Source organism: Neodiprion fabricii, chromosome 4 (genome assembly GCF_021155785.1).
Source record: "Neodiprion fabricii isolate iyNeoFabr1 chromosome 4, iyNeoFabr1.1, whole genome shotgun sequence".
Classification (NCBI taxonomy): domain Eukaryota; kingdom Metazoa; phylum Arthropoda; class Insecta; order Hymenoptera; family Diprionidae; genus Neodiprion; species Neodiprion fabricii.
The window spans coordinates 27295884-27313419 of NC_060242.1; the positions used below are offsets into that span (position 1 = coordinate 27295884).

Here is a 17536-nt window from a genome sequence, read left to right on the forward strand (position 1 = left end):
GCGAAACCCTGCAGTGGCTGGCTCTGCCTGCAAACGTAAAATTGTTCTGCGTTGAGTAACGACAGGTAGGAAGCCCCTCATTGTTAGAATTTCGAATTGGAAAAATATGGCGTAAACTAGTAATGCATGTACCTGTTACGTAGATATATTTATGCAATACCTATCGACCTAGGAAACCGGAGGTGCAGACGCTCGTTACGATGATAAGAAACTTCCGTTCCTAATGGTCACTGAAGGACAGGCCGACGACGATTAGTGGTTAACGTACCACCCGCTGAACCGTTAAGGGTAGCTACTTTCTATATAAGGAGCGAAATTTTAGAAACTAAAGGTCAGTCAAGAGTCTGCCGAAATCCGAAGAGGTTCTAAAGCCGGAAGAACGCAGTGGAAATAAGTTACGCACAATAGCGTAATTCAAATCGAAACCAGGTAATTGTAAAGCGAATTAGCCTTTATCTAAATTTTCATTTCGAATGTTTATAAGTTCATTTGGTACAGTGACTTGGAACAATGATGTTGCATTTTGTCTTTATTTAACAATTCCTAATATTATGGATTAAAAACGATAGTCACTTTTCCCTTTTTTCGTTGTATTCACCGACTCCGGTTTTATATTAAATTTCTTGTAATGACATCACAACATAGAATACCTGTAATTGCTGAAAACAAAGGTACTCAGACCTTGCTGAATTTATTTATTATTTCCTCAATTAAATTAAGTTTCTAACTAATACGCGTTTCATATACAATTTAACTGTGCGACAAGAATCATCGAAGCCATTTGCAGGTTTAACTGACTAATTTACACATACGTTTTTCTAGTATATTATGGTTTTGGATGATTTATTGCAGAATTTGTTCGTCATTCTAAAACCCGTATTACAATAATGATTCTCTAGCTGCTATAAAACTTCTTTGCTTTAACTAAATATTTCGAAGGGCTTCGAAATTAAAAATCAAGGAGTATGGAATGATAATTTATCATCGTTAAATTATACGAGATTTGGATGAAAAAATATTCTTCCTACAGTTGACGTTGAAAGTAAAGGGAAATGCTAAATCAATTTAAAAATGTCTGAGGAACTGGATTCGAAATTAAATTAACTGACGAAAAGTCGCAATCAACATAAATATGTCGATGGATCTGTATTTAAAAAATTTCCTGATAAAAGCAATATGAAAACAATTCGCTATCGTTATCGATGCGAATGAACTTTCCCCCCGTACGATGAAATTCGTATGATAGTAAACAATTGCATTGCAGGGCACGATGGAGACGCTTTGCATGAATATCTGTAAAATAATTATACAATGTGCATTCTTTACAGATAAATACAAAAAAAATAAAATAAAAAATGAATCGCATCCTGGTGATATTGTCGATGACTGTGGTCGCCGTTTTTGGCAACGCCATAATGCAGCCTGTGCATGACAGTTCATCGGCCTCGTCACAGCAGCAGACAGCTTCTTCGTCGGGCGCATCTCCCGGCGTTCATCAAACGCCGAGTTATACCGGGGTGGCGATTACGCCTCAGAACAGCTACTCTCCCTACTTCCCAACGTATCCCGAGTACAACGATCAGAGATATTCCGTGCAGACGGGGTACGAAGGATACGTCGTATCCCCCGAAGTTGCCGTCGAGGAACCCCAGGCAACCGGGTATTCCGGATTATGGTCCGTAATGTCGCCGATATCGAGATTCGCCCTGACCTACGGTGCCCGTGCCGGTGGTTATTTCTTAAATTTGTTGCTGCTCTTACTCCTCGGAGGAATCTTTACGACCTCTGTCTGCACCTTCACACCACTCTGCACGATAACCTTATTGGGTTTAGGAAAGGCTCAGGTAAGCGATCTATGAATTATATGGGAATGAAAATGTGGTGCTGTGAGATCTCATGAGATGTGCCAACAAAATTGCATTACTTCAACTGGGGCATATTTAGTTTCGATAGAAATTTTTCATCGTATTTTATTTTTTGCCGTACGGTTAGTGATCAATTTATGAATGCTCCATAATGGCCACCAGCGAATGAACAACCACGTTAAAATCAAATCATTGTACATAGTTATACTTTTTTGTGATTTCTTCGTTTACTGCAAGTAGTCACCGTATGATGCCATGTGAGAACACTAAAGCTTGAGTTAACTTAATTGTACTTTTTTATTCACATAATGTTTTCAACAACACTTGTTATTAGTCCAGTTCTTCGCACCACATGGCTTACAATTAGTGACGCCCCCACATTCGTTCCTTATTGGCCAGTTATTTCTTTAATGTTATGTAATACACTACTTCTCTACCATGAATCATAGGGCTGTAAGGTCATTAGAAACGTACTACTAACATACTTTGTGCGAGAGGGTATAATTCCCAGCTCGTACCATTTAATCGCCAGTATAGACCATTAGAACAGTCGTCTTGTGACTCTTGTTGATCTTTCTTTTCCGCGAAAATATGCAAAGCTGAGGAATTCCTATTGCGAGGTGGTTTTTACGTTTGGACTGATGCAATTAAGTAGGAGAGTAAAGATCAAAGTAAATGTGTATATTACACTTGCGGTTGTTGTATATGAGTCTATGTCATGCTATTATTGTCTGAATTCGAATGCGTACAACGAATCAAACGATTATCCTTACAGTGACATCCCTTCCTAATGATTTCTTTATCGTTGCTACGATTGACCGGGATTGCAATTGTCAGTCCAAAATTCTCGTTTCATTAAAAGCATGTATTATTTGTCTGTTTTTTTAAATCTATACAGGTCAGGGAACAAGTATCCGAATTGGCTCGTACCTATATGACTCCGGAGAGGATTTCCGCTGCTACTGGACTGGTGAAAACGGCGATTGACAAATACGCCGCGATGCAAACGCAGCCCATTAAGGAGGAGACCAACGAAACTGACAAGAAATCTTGATCTAAAATCGCTCAGTGCATTTGTGATCACCCATCATATTTATGTCATTACAACTCAGTCATAGGCCATTGTAACTTTCTATTCACATGAAAATAAATTTCATTTGTTATTAAACTTATACTGACATCTCGGTACATCGCGGTGCGCGCAGTTGTGTTCCTTAAATAATTTCTTCTATTACCTATCTGATAACGAATCAGTAAATTAGATCGTTTCTAAGATTTCTTTATTCTTTCACCAATTTATAATCATCATGGTAAAAAGTATAAATCACAAATTTCTCGCAAAATGACTCGTAGGATTTGACTCGACACTAACTAGAAATCTATATCAAACATAATTTATAAAATACAGGAATAATCGTTCAGTTATATTTCTTGTTTTCGCATCACGATCACAGCTTTTTGTCTGATCCGGGTTGGTGATCCTAAGAATTGGAATTGACAGAACGATTGTATAAACTTACACAAAAGCCGAGTCATTTTCCAGGAAAATCTTATCTCGATGATTTTACCTCAACCACAATGGTTGATAAATGAAACCCTACTACGATAAATATTTCTGATTTCTTTTACACCAATTTAGAAAAAACCCACCGTACAGCTGTAGAATCTGCACGCATGTTTTCTCCACTTGCCAAAGTTATAATAACATATAAAGTGAATTTTCGAAGTAAGTATACCCTGTAAGCGTTTTTCTCCGGAAAAATAAAACTGAACGTGCTATTCGAACGTTGTAGAAAGTTGTCCGCTATTTCAGTGCCTGCGATATTTATTGTTAGATCAGAAGGCCAAGGCTGACCCGAACCCCGAAGGTAAAGGTCAAGACAATAATTCGTATCCACGAGGTAGTTGAACCCCCCGATTGCACATCTGGGAAACTGGCGGACTCTTTCCGTGCTGTGAGTTGATCGGTAGAAAGTCAAGATAAAGTAATTCCCTGTTTTCGAAAATCACGCGCTGATTCCCTGCAAAGCTGACTCTTGACCTGCAGTCCAGATTGCGATATTACATGTTTCAGACGATAACAAGCAATACTGCGCATATGTACGATGATGACGTAAAACAGGAACAGGCCGAAGAATACAAGGCAGAGATTAGAGGTCCAAGAGTTATTACAACCCAGAAGGGGAATCACGCGTCTTTTCGTCTACCACTTTTCGCGATCCCCAAAACACGACACGCCGCCGCAAAACCGAAGTTCGATCTTCGCTCTACGGTCGTACGTACGCATAATTCACGCTAAAATCAAACTGATCGCACAGTCGGCTGATACGGCCCTACAACTCCGCAAAGAGCTGTTCTCTCACACTGCTGAGGAAGCACGAGCAGAGTGGATGTGTCTGTAATACGTGTATAATTAACCAACACGCCGAGGCGAGAGGCACCACGGCCGTTTCTCCCAGTGTTCCACAGTGTTCATATGAACATGCATCCGAGGGTCGTGTATTCGTAGTTAGCGGTGAACCTTGGCGGACTCAGCGCACCGGTTTGACAGCTAGACCTGGACGACCACCATCCGTGAACCTTCAGTGCCTAGAGGATCCTCCCGGTCACGGAAATATCACGACAGAGCGAATTTCGCAGTTTCGATATTGTGCTTCGTTTTTAAAACCTCGTGGGACAGGATGAGCGGGACTCACACGGGCTCGGGTGAGTCGGATAATTGATATAATTAACAATCGGTATATTATAATCAGAGGAATTCCGAAACGAATTTAAATCGTACAGAGTGACGTGTGAAGTTTTCTTTTTCTATTTTACAATCTCTCACCTGTTTTAGGAAAAAAACTTTTTAACATAGCGAGGCGACGGGGACAATTGTTCGTTGTGAGTATTTCCGGTTGCAAGTAACGTGCTCATTGCATTGTAGAAAGAATTTTCGGTATAATTACGACATCGCTATTATAATTACGAAATTATTTCGTGGTCGAGAATAATTAGAATCTTGTTTTTGTAATATACGTTATATTTATATCGTTTTGTTCCTATAGGCGGTAGGAATTTATTACAACCATGTCCACTGCATAAAGCACAGCTTTGGATTTCTGAGTTAAAGTTCGTAATAAATTTGAAATATGCTGATCAGGTATTAGATGTTACTTCGCGTACACGTGATATCGAAACACACCGAGTGAGCGTTAACGTTCGCATACGTAATATTCTATAAAAGATCTGCGCGGACGTGTACCCGTGTCAATTTCCAAGCTGGTTATTCGTTGTATACCTATAGTTTGGGATTTCAGTTTACGATGCCCGATACTTCACTTTAAATGTAAACATAGATTAGCCACTGGATTTGAAATTAATGACGTTCAATATTACCCTCGTCCGATTGCACGAATTCCAATATTTAATAATCACCGCCGTTTCGGACGTTTTGTATTATCTGCAGTCGGTTTTTAATTTGAGAGATTTTTTTATTAATTATATACGCGTGTAACATATATACCTATACAGGTCTATAACAAGTTTTACTACCAAAAAAACTGCAGAACTTATACCGCAAAAATAAAAAAGTTCGCTACCTTGAACTTAGCAAATCATAACTAAAATAAAATTATGTACGCTGGTCGATGTTGCGTTTTATTACCACGAAGAGATAATTTTTTGCTACTCGTGGGTAAAGTTTCTCAACGAAAACAGTCGGTCGGTTTATCGTTGCCATCAATTTCTACTGTTTGTCTTCTTATTTCTAGCCAGATCTTTGTCTGTATCCACATTATAGATATATTTACACCAAGAACAGGTTTCTTCATATATTTATTCCGTACCCCCATTTGCTTCTCCGGAATCCTCGGCCTTCTCCATTAATGCGAATTATTTCCTGCAGAATTTTTGCTTATCTACTAGCCGGTCTACGACGATTCCACTTTTTACGATTATCCCTCTCACTAGCTTCGATGAAACTGTAGAATGAACTTTTGATATTGATAAGTTTGTGCGGGTGTCGATTGTACCCGCACAGAAAATGAATCGACCAGAAATAAGTAGATCAAAGTGAACAGTCATTCCCTCTGTTTGAAATTGCATTAATCGGATGAGAGCGCAGATGTAAGGATTACATGCTATACATGGTCACGTAGTCACCGCATCTGTCGTTTCATGAAGAATGCAAGCGGCGCTATTTATACGGTAATTTCGTGTTATAGGTATAGTCGTTAATGAGCATATTTGATTTGACTTCTTTCGACGCGTGCGTAATACCGCTGTCACTAAATTGTGGAAGGTTAATTTTCGGCGAACGATTTCCAATAATAAACGTGCGGTAATTACGATTGAATATCACTCACGTCAGGCATAAAAATTCCTATTCGAATAAAGTCAGGGAGGTTTAAAAGTTTCTGAAAATTATTTACCCACATCAGGTATAGATTTCTTTCATGATTCTTTACCGAATCCAGTACCGTTGGGAGGTGTTTACTTGCTCGACAAAGATGTAGCGTTTGTTTTTCATCGAGAATTCCCCGGCGGAGGTGGTTGCCCGCGGCATCCTGGAGGTTGACGACCACCGGGTTATTCCATGGTCTCCGGATGACGGTTAACATAATTTTGCTCCTTGCCTGATAGTTTGTCATTTAGCTTCTTACCGCACCATCTGATTATCTTACTCTCTTCTACGTTATACGAACAATACAGTTTATCGCGAGCCCGCTGACTACTCGGAATGTAAAAAGAAAACAAGCACGATGACGTGATTCGGTGCGAAAGTGATTTGCATTCAACTCATGGCACTTGGCTAAACGGAAACTAAAGTATCTGCGTGAGAGTACAGTGAAAATCAGTTGGATTCCTGATTCCAGCCATGGCGATCCTCATTCTCGGCTTGACCACAATTTTGGTCTCCATGGTCCCCATGGCGGCTGAGGCTGCAGCGGTTGTAAAGAAAAACGCTTCGGCTAGGCAACTGGATTTATGGGAGGACGAGGACTACGTTCCTTACCGAGGTGATCGGTTCAACGTCTTCGACTGGGGTCTGTGCAAGGTATGCTAGAAACGCGTGATACGGTGAAAAAGGGAAATGTCATTCTCAAATTAATGGATAAACTTTGCAGAATCTGGCGGCGAAGTACCCCTCCAACATGCTCATCTCGCCGATATCAGTGAAACTCGCCTTGGTTTTGCTCTACGAAGGTGCTCAAGGCCAAACTGCTCACGAGCTTGCCGGTGCCTTGGAGCTTCCCAATGGTCGTGAAGCGACTCGGGATCGTTTCTCGACCATTCTCCGCTCTTTGCAGGTTCGTCAACACGCGATATATTGATGGTTCTTCGTCTCGGCATTACATGCAGCAAAAATGTTTACTTCGATGGTATTTATTTTCGCGCAGACGTATCAGCAAGAGTACACCTTGGACATATCTACTCGTCTTATTGTCGACACGTCGATTCAGCCTAAACAACGTTACAGTGCGATCGTCAAGACTTTTTACTCCACAGACGTTGTGACCACTAATTTATCCAATGCCCGTCCTGCACTCGCAAGCATCAATGCATGGGTCAGCAATGTGACTCATGGTCATATTAAGGAAGTTCTTACGGACGGTGAGTTTTTGGGAAAACGTGAATCGGCCAGAGCGTCTGGTCGTACAATTTTTTGACATTCGCAGTCAGTGAATTTATTTCATGAATTGGCAATCATCGTTTTGTCCAGAATTCTACCTACGGACTGTTTAACCGCCTAGTTTATACTCGGCATTATGATTGTCGTATTCTCGGTGTACCTACGTAAAATGAGTGAAGTAATAATCGAGGTAATAATAACTGAATTCAATCGACAGAGCAAAAAATCAAGGAATCCGTTTTCTTGGTGATGAATGCCTTGTACTTTGAGGGGACCTGGCGACATCCGTTCTCGAAGAACGCTACTAAGTATGGCGCCTTCCACACAGACATCGAGAAAAGCGTTCAAGTTCCCTACATGAATGCCGTTGGCCGTTTCTATTACGCAGATATTCCAGAGCTGGATGCCCAACTCGTCAGATTGCCTTATCTCGTAGGTTTTGCCTCACCGTACACAATGAACTGCCACTCCGAAGTGCCGATATATAACGATAAGAAATCTACTCCAATCCCCACTTTCGAAAAAAGATTAGAAAAACGTATGCATTGTCTTCGAAAATGGCTAGGCTAAACATAAATCGTTGGTTTTTTCAGGGTCACAAATACGCGATGTTCATAGTTGTGCCTCGAGCAAGAACCGGGCTTCAGCAGCTAGTGAAAGACATAAACCCGTTCATTATAAAGAATCATATGATGTTGATGCAGGAGATCCCATTGGAAGTATCTTTGCCTAAATTCAAATTTGACTTCACAACTCATTTGGAATCTACGCTTCGTGAGGTGAGATAGATCGCTCTTCGACTGCCTGATCGTACAATTACATCCATGTATACTCGCTTATCCGTGAATAATAGCAATTTACTTGAAACTTTGCTTTCGTGTAATTTCAGTTGGGCATCCGAGATATTTTCGACAATACAGCTGCTTTTCCTGGCATAGCTAGAGCCAGGGCAAACTCTCAGCGTCTAATCGTTTCTGACTTTGTTCAGAAAGCAGGCATAGAGGTGGACGAGACTGGTACCACAGCGCAAGTCGTTACTGGTGAGGAGTTTCATAAACTTGGCGATATTTCAATGATTTTCCAGTAGGTTGTAAAGAATTTATTCTGCAGAAATGAAAATTTACAGTAGGCAACTTATTAAGCTGGCAGTGTCTGCTTTAGCAATTAAATACATAATCCTTTGAACAGTCTTATAGCTGATCATAACGTAATTCGACGTGGTAAATAAAAATAAATTGTCAAGAGTGGGAGAAAAAAAAGAGGATATGCAATGAAAAAATGAACTTGAATCATTTTACTAGTCTCTGTATTGTAAATATCAGATTATTTTTTTCACAAGACACTCACGACATCCATAATAAACATAATAACAAAATTCTTACGAAAAAAAATGATAGGAAAATATTAATGAGTATCCTTATTTAACTAATGTCGTTCTTAATTCTCATGTATTTTTTCAGTGGTTTCACTCGGCAACAAGAATTCCGACACAGTTGTCAACGTTAGGCATCCGTTCTTCTTCTTCATAGAGGACGAGTTTTCCGGGGCTATAGTCTTCGTTGGGAAAGTAACGAACCCCCTGGAAACGAATGGATTTTTCGAGGAACCGGTGACAAAATCGCCAAACCCGTTTGGCTCAACGATCTTCAGCGCAGTTCCAGTCGCTGCACCTGGTAAACCCGCAGTAAAGAAAGTGTCTGGGTCATCGAAAAATCCAGTAGATGTTCATCCCTAGAAGTATCACTAACCGTAACACTCATAGTACCAATCCGTTCCTTAATTGTCAAAAGGAGTAATCCGAGAACTTCCAGTGAACAACTTGAGTTTCAGTTGCTTAAATTTCTCGATCTCCGAATTGTGTGTAATTCGTTTCATCTTTCTTTGGAATCCCTGGGGTAGAGTATATATTTTTTTCTTAATAGCAAACAGTATTTAAGTACAACGGCAAGTAACCTTCGTTGGGATGTTTTTCAAACCATCGTTCCTTTTAACGTAATTCTAGAATTTACCTACAATGAATTCACAGCCAGCAATAGCGAATGAGCTGTGTACTGTATATACTCACTTAAGTATCCCGTTTGGTAGCGACTTCAGTGTCAAATGGTATGCATACGTCCATCTTTCATCCTCTCTTTCCGAGGACGTTTGGTACATTTTATTATTACTATTGTCTACGGCATATTATAGACAACATTGTTAGTCATTGTAGCTAGTCGAGAGGATGAACTGGGTTCGAAATTAAAAAAAGCATTACGCATTCGAATATCTAAATTATACAAAAATGCATGCTGGTTATATTATCTGTACAGCAACAAAATAAAAATTTTAGACAATTTTCTTATTTTTCAATATAAATTAGGTAAAGATCGGTTTGAGGAGGACAAGCTTTTTTTTACTTCTTGAGAGAATAACAATATTATTAGGGAACTACAATAAGAATCTTACCAGCGTGTACTTAATCAATGTTTCAATTTCAAATTCATAATACAGCGTAACCGGTTCTTACTCTACATTACGCGAACGCGTGTCGAAAGCATTGGTTGTCATATCATCAGTAATCTCACATACATAGTCACACTCACCAGTCACCAATAAATTCACCTCACCTCATCTCACTACAATATACTTCACTTATGTATTCCGTATTAGTTGGTATATCTGTATCTTTATCTTTTTCTTTTCCTTTTTCTTCTTTTCTCATGCAGCCCTTGTTTCATTTCTCTTCTCTGTAATTTACCTCGTCGTTTGGCTGTTAATAAATACCAATTACCGGTCTCTTAACCATGACGCTTTCTGTTTTTTAATTCTTTTACATTCTTGTAAATGGTGGTTGACCTCTCTTCCAATAAATTTCCCATTCAAACGAATCCAATTTCCCAGAAACAGGAAATTCAATGACCTTAATTAGTAATTACCTTTCGTAGTCAACAAATAACTTTTCAATGCAGGAACAACGGTTCGTTGCCTATACATTATGAATCCCTTGAAATGTTAATATTTGCCTAGAATTAATCCTCCCAGGTTGATCAAGATCAAGCGAATATTACTGCAGAAGATTGAGCTAATCGTGAGTAATGAAATACATCGCTACGTTAAATACAAAATTTAAATTGCAGAGATTCCAGATTTCGTAAACGCTTATTTACGCTGTATACGTGAACCGATTATTAGCAACGACCGAATCTGTTAGTATAACATTGCATCTGGTAGAGCTAAAACCGGTCACAAGTATGCTGTCGCTGACAAGAAGTTGGCGGAGAAAAAAAAACAGGTAGGGAATTTCGGATCAATCGATGTGCAATATACGTGATAAGGAAGGGAAAAAACATAATTTGCACATCGGTGCACATCATTGATCATCGTATACAACTGTCTCCATTCACCCGGAAAGAATTTCAAGTTTCGTTTGAGAAAAAAACCGGTCTCGCATCACGAGCATTAATCAAATACCACCTGAAATTTTAAATGCTGGTTTAACCCACCGTCGAATAAAATTACGAATCATCTTACCCAGAATAGAACTCGACGCGATAAGACAAATAAAAACATTGCCGGTGATATTTAATTGAAATCGCGTCATACTCATTTGAATATCAGACTGAAAAACGATACGTCGCAATCAGTAATTCTTTCTACTCTTCTGCGGGTATACAAACTGCATCCCTTACAATTCAATTAGGGTTGTCAAAAGGTACTTAAAAAAATCAACAGTATTTGGAGCTGTTTCTGTTGTTTTTTTTTTTTTTTTTTTTTTCATCACGACATTGACACAACAGATTGAAAGATTGTAGTTATTAACCGAATGACTCGCTCTTTCGTTCGAGGCTTGTGGGTGTAATTTCTGTACAGGTTTATTGGCGTGTATACAAACTGTATTCAGGTTTGACCGTTGCGCGTGAATACCCAAAGGTGTGTACGCACGTAAATCGGTGACGTAGTAACAACATTCGCCTTTTCACGTTCCGCGAAGATAGATTCAGGATATTCAGAACCTCGAATCTGACGATTGGGAAGGGGAATTGTCGAAAGCCGTCCCCGTGATCATTGGGAGGGGAGGAAGAACACAGAGATCATCCGAAGAGCGACCGTCATCGCGGACGGTCCGAGGGCAATCGGGAATCCCGTAATACAAACGACACCTAAGCGCTTCGATCACTTTGTTGATCGTTCGATCGATCAGTCCTCCGGCGTCCGTCGAGCCTTCAGACCGTGGACGGTGCGGAAAGTGCGGAAAGTGGAAAGATAAGGAAACAGTAAACGGGAAACATGTTGATGTACGCAGTGTTGTTCGGCTTGGGCCTCTGCGTGACTTCAGGTATAAGTTGTTGCATTTCATATCGCGTGAACACGACGGGACCGTCCATGACCCCAATCGCGTTGCCTCGTCTGTTTGTTTCATTAAATACTTTCCGCGTTGTTACATCCTTATCGCGTTGCACAACTATCTCAATCGAAAATTGCTTTGCACGAGCTTTCCGCTTTGTGTGAACGCGTGCAATTTGACGGAAGTCATTACGGATCCGATATAAATGTGCGATTGTTTAGCCCGGTGCTTTGTTTCCAATTTCGCAACAGCTAGTGATTAGGAAAGGTCCGGGTCTCTCGTTATTTCACAATACTGATCGGGATTTTAAAGCAGCTCACTTGTTGAAAACCGATTCCTAAGAAGGTTTCCAGCATCGCGTCTGGCCTCAAAGATTCTTGAAGGACTTTCATATTACTGCCACAGAATAATTTTACAGCAGAGTAACTTTTCTACACAAAATTTACGTCTTACGTTGAGTTATGGGTATCTCGGGCATTCGGTATTCGAACTGTGTCCATATCTCCTTAATACCTAACGTCGGCGAGTCGTTTTGAGCTGATCTGTTGCTCATTCCGTAAAGCGGCGAACAGTGACCTTGTCGTACTTACGAAATTGTCACCGATAGGTAAATAATAACCTAGGAACAGACGGCTTAAGAAAAGCTGTATGAGCTGTGTGAAATCCGGTAAACGTCGAAATAAAACTTTTAATTGCTTAACGCTACGTTGCGTTTGTGTGATCGAACGACGGTGAGAGGAAGGAATACTTGAGGTTATTTTTATAAACGGCTACTAGAATTCTAGTCAATCTCATCTAGGCACCGATTACCAGATAAACTCTTCTTACTGTCAGCCCACTGCACTTGAATACGAATATAATGCGCAGATGGCCGTAAATGACAGAAAAAGATAATTAATCAAATTTTTTATATACTAAACTCCACTCAAGTGCAATAGAGTGCTTGGAGGCCTGTCATGGTCAGCCTTGACTCGACGCTGGTTGCTTCATAAGCTGGGATTTCCCAAGGCGCACAAACACATGACCGGCTGCAGGACCGCGTTCCGTTTAACTCGTTTCTTCCATTTATTATTAATTAACTCCGGTCGAAGAATTTCTCTCTCTCTCTCTCTCTCCCCCCCCTCCTCCCTCTCTTTCTCTTTTTTTCTCTATCTCTACTTGTTTTCCCTCTCACGATCAGATGATATTAATCTCCAACTCGTCTCCGTGCTCTGGGAAATACCTTTTAGTAAGTTTCATATCTCTATGTCTTATTTTTCAGTCACACCTGCGACAGATCCGAATACTGGCGACAGATTCAACTTCTTCGACATTGAACTTCTGCAGGTATAAATATTAGAAAAACGCTTCAATCACCAAACCGATTCCAGGTTACGTGTTGATACAAAGTCGTTCATTTATGTAATCTGTTATTGTAAGGCCCTGACCGCGGAAGGCGAAGATAATATTGTCGTGGCTCCGGCAAGCGTGAAGGCAGCATTGACCGCTCTGGTTGAAGGAACCGGCGGTCGCACTGCCACCGAAATCCTTACCTTGCTCAGGCTACCCTCGGACACAGAGAGCCTGAGGTTGGCTGCGGAACGTTCTTTGGCTCCTTTCAAGGTGAGATACGCGCCTCGGGTCAACTCGGTATATACATATGTATTAAAATTGGATACCTGCGGACGAAAGTGATTTGGAAAATCACCGTTCATCAGCAATCACGAAATGCGTACCGTCGTCACTGTCGCATCGTGTAATTGTGCGACCAAAGTGCGACCGATTGATTTTTGTTCAAGGTACGAAGGGTCGGCGCTGAATTGGATATTGCCACGCGTTTGTGGACCGGAAACGACGTCACGGTTAATCCAAAGTACAGTGAGATTTTGCGGCAATACTACAATAGCGACGTTGAGGTTGTTAACTTTGTCGACGCTCCAGGAGCTTCTCATTTAATAAACAACTGGGTACACGAAACAACTAGGGGACACATTAAATCCATCGTCGATCCTGGTAAGACCTGTTTCTTTAGTCGTCCATTACATCCGATAGGTGCCCAAAAAATAAGATATTGTTAGTTGTAACAAATCTGTATTCATCGACAGTGCTTCAAACACCAAATTCGCATTACATTTCAGGAAATTAATAAATACATGACGAAAAGAAACCGGTTACTCGAGCCAACTTCATAAATATCAAATTTGATGACATAATGTTATTAAATATTGGCACTGAAACTGGCATGCTCTTTGGTGTACCCCGAATGGACATAAAAGTCATATAATTATACTGAACTTTTCTTCTCGACCGATGATCACACTCAGTGCCGTGAACTCGTGTGTGATCGTCAAATGTCAAAACGTAGACAACTATCTTAAGCACAGAATTTTTCGCAGAAAAAAAACTGCCGAATAGCAATTTGTACCACACTATAAACATCAGTGAGACGTATGTAATTACAGGCAGTCTTGGTTCCGGAGTGCGGTTGCTATTGACGAATGCGTTGTATCTGAAGAGCATGTGGAAGACATCATTCGATCGGAGTTTGACCGCCCCAAGATGTTTCCAGGTGCCAAATTACGGCTGTGAGAATACCTACCTCATGGAGAGTTTGGCATATTATCCGTACGCCTACATTCCGTCCTTGCAGGCCGAAGCTATAGAGCTTCCATACGCGGTGAGTGTATAAAGGGCTTTTCCAAATATTCAAACTTTGAGGAGGTACTTGAATTCTTATCCTCGTTCGACCTTGAGTGCTGAGAAAGTCGTACGATCATGCGTTTAAACTTTGATATTTCCAGGATGGGAAACTGTCCATGTTGATTCTACTCCCTGAGCGTCTCGAGGACGGAATACACGCGCTCATGAAGGACTTGGCTCACACTCCGCTGCCAAGTATCATTGGTAGCCTACAAGAAACGGAAGTCCTTTTGTCTCTACCGAGGTTCAGCATCGAAACCAAGATAGATCTGCGATCAGCTTTAGAAGGTGTAAGTTTACCGTGATACTATACCACGAGTGGTAGACGTTCGCTTGTATATTCAAACTTACGTTAGAAATGAAACGGATGAAGACCTCGGTTTGAATGGGGAAAAAGGTCGAACGAAATGTGATTCAGAGTTTCATTCAGCCTAGACAGATTCTGGTTTTTATTTTATACTTATAACCGTTGTGGGTAATTGCCGGTATTCGAACAAGGCACTCAATGTCAGTGAGTATTATAATCATTTCGAACCGACGATACTTGAAAAATTTCACACGGATGCGTGATGATATTATAGAATGCCGGAAGTATCCTGGTATCGAGTAATTTTTTCGCATTTACATGTGGACTACACAATCGGCACGGCCTTCTGTCGATTAAAAAAAGATAATAGAAGTTCTTGTACAGGAAATTTCATTTCGTACAACTTTCTCTTTCGCAGCTTGGAATCAAAGACTTATTTGACTTGAAAGCCAACATTTCCGGAATCGCAAACGGCCCTCTCAAGGTGGGGAATATACTGCACAACGCGAAGATCGAGGTGAACGAGGAAGGAACAATTGCTTCAGCAGTTACAGGTAAGTTACACAAGAATGAACAACTACGCTATACTATTATAGTCAAGAAACACGAGGACAGGAAAATTGTCGAGCTCTTTTTTATCCAGTCGTTTATATTCTCGACGATCTCTCGTTATATCGACGATGAAACAAAATTTATCTAGGTATATACTATAAAACAAAGTACACGCGTATCGCATAGCGAAAAACTTGCAATTAACGCCAATAGATAGTGTCAAGCCGAAAGGAAATCTCGCGTCTGAAGTTCGCCGATGAAAAGTAGACTTCCGCTCTATATTTCGTCGCGTCAAACTTACCTGGCGCAAAGGTTTACCGTGATCAAGAAGGCTGTTCCTTCGAGGCGAGGCTCTTCCATTGCACATCGGTTGAGTTGACCCTTGCGATTGCCCCAAACGCGGGCACTCGTGCGTACAATTTTTGAGTGTTGGGACTTGCGTTCGCGCGGTCCCTGATATATTTATAGTAAAACTATGAAAATCTCGCCTGTAGCCTTGCAGAGCCGTGTGGAATGGAAATGTCTCGCTTATCCGACGTAATTCAGCAAAAGTTCAAGTCTCGAGATACATATCACTTTATTCGTTTTTCATAGATTACGGTACCCAGAAGTATCTCTTTTCACTTTGTTGCATACATTGAACAATGTTGCTTCTTGATACGATATTATCTATTACATGTATGAACGGATGAATAATTGTCCGTCATAACAAAGATTATATTACATGTATAACCTATGCTGTATGTTTATTGTTCGAATTCATTTTCTAATTCGAAACGTTTCGACAGCAAAATATTATTCAAGGCATAACTGCTTGTCATTTTGCATTGCGAACCGATCAAACTTACCAAAATACATACTGGTTCATGTTTATAGGCTTAAATGTTGCGAGAGAGGAATGCATAGGAAGATAAATTGACGATACGTTACAAAGTGTTCTTTGTTAGTTTTCTTTTTTTGACTCTTCGTATCACCTAACACACACAATAACAATTTGCTGATCATAGACCGCGTTGATTTATCACTCAAAGGTCGAGTATCGTGGTAATTAATCAACCATTGTCTACTCTCGATAAAGAATTTTTCGTCTTTGCCGGCTGTAATCGGCATTTTTTTTTTTTATTAAATACTGACCGATATATTTTTTCATATATTATGCAAGGCTTATTAATTTTTTTTTTATAGATATTCCCTTTTTATTAAACTGCAGAATAGAGAATATTGACAGAAACATAATCGAATTTGGACCTTTACCTGAACATTTTCATCACTCAAACTTTTTAACGGATGTATCTAATAATTGAATATTCGCTTTTTCGAAGGAATTGCGGTTGTGCCATTGATGGGTTCCACGGTTCAGCGTTTCCGAGCCGATCATCCGTTCGTCTTCATCCTCCGGGACTCGGACTCGGGTTCTGTGCTTTTCGCGGGTCGAGTCACAAGACCAGACTTGATCCCAGTTTCGGGAGTGCAGAATAATATTAACATGTCGCGTCGCTTGCTCCGCAGAAGTGTATAATAAACATTGATATATTGTATAGACTTATGCGCGTACAAATACGGGAAAACTGTTATTATAATTGCAATTTTTGCTATCAAATTGAACCCTTTTTCGTTACTGCAGTCCATAGAAAGTAATTCAACTGAATTTTAGGCGGCTTTGATTAGTCGAATCTTTTATTTTCATTACACTCTACGTATAACGTCTCATATTCTTTCATTTCCTCGATTTTTCTCACATTAAGCTTTATCTATAGTCAACGTGAAAAACTTGCTGTTATTGACGTCACTTGCCGACGACGCATCGGCAAGAACCGCACTTGTCGGGCGTCGCGACGCCTAACAATACTTATAATTATGTAAGCGGCTTGACGGACGACGCTCGGATTACGTCACGATTAGTGCTATTTTATAACGAATTGTTTTTACGAGTATCGCGGTTCGATTACGCCGCGCGCTTACTTTGACTATACTTTGCTTTTTTAATTGTAATTATTGTTATTTTGGTTACTATTATTACGATGATTATCGTCTCTGTGAGCACTATAACAATAAATTCCATTTACCAATGTAGCATTTTTTGGTTTCGTAGTTCTGATTATTTTCTCTTGTTATTGCATTTATTAACGACATAAACTTCTGTTTTACCTCGTTTTTTGTCACGATGATATGTCGTGTGTTCCTAGAGGTCAATA

The 17536-nt window shown here is 40.2% G+C and overlaps 2 protein-coding genes and 1 non-coding gene across 4 annotated transcripts; all 3 read left to right on the forward strand.

The window, feature by feature from the left end:
- The first annotated feature begins 210 nt into the window (after positions 1–210).
- Positions 211–3037, forward strand: LOC124181593. 2 transcript variants are annotated; one of them, XM_046568299.1, is made up of 3 exons: positions 211–429; positions 1329–1844; positions 2764–3037. In XM_046568299.1, the coding sequence occupies exons 2-3, from the start codon at positions 1356–1358 to the stop codon at positions 2917–2919; spliced, it is 645 nt and encodes a 214-aa protein (XP_046424255.1). In that variant the 5' UTR covers positions 211–429; positions 1329–1355; the 3' UTR covers positions 2920–3037. The 2 variants fall into 2 exon arrangements, with proteins under 2 accessions (XP_046424255.1, XP_046424256.1); XM_046568300.1 differs by lacking the exon at positions 211–429 and having other exon boundaries at positions 1204–1844.
- Positions 3038–4051: 1014 nt separating this feature from the next.
- On the forward strand, positions 4052–17414 carry LOC124181591. The gene is made up of 15 exons (XM_046568297.1): positions 4052–4571; positions 6722–6903; positions 6974–7156; positions 7247–7460; positions 7697–7911; positions 8073–8258; positions 8369–8519; positions 8940–9152; positions 13065–13129; positions 13223–13405; positions 13582–13795; positions 14245–14459; positions 14584–14772; positions 15208–15343; positions 16664–17414. The coding sequence occupies exons 1-15, from the start codon at positions 4547–4549 to the stop codon at positions 16858–16860; spliced, it is 2568 nt and encodes an 855-aa protein (XP_046424253.1). The 5' UTR covers positions 4052–4546; the 3' UTR covers positions 16861–17414.
- On the forward strand, positions 15635–15798 carry LOC124181760. The gene has a single exon (XR_006870565.1). It is a non-coding gene; the product is annotated as a U1 spliceosomal RNA (small nuclear RNA).
- Positions 17415–17536: the final 122 nt, after the last annotated feature.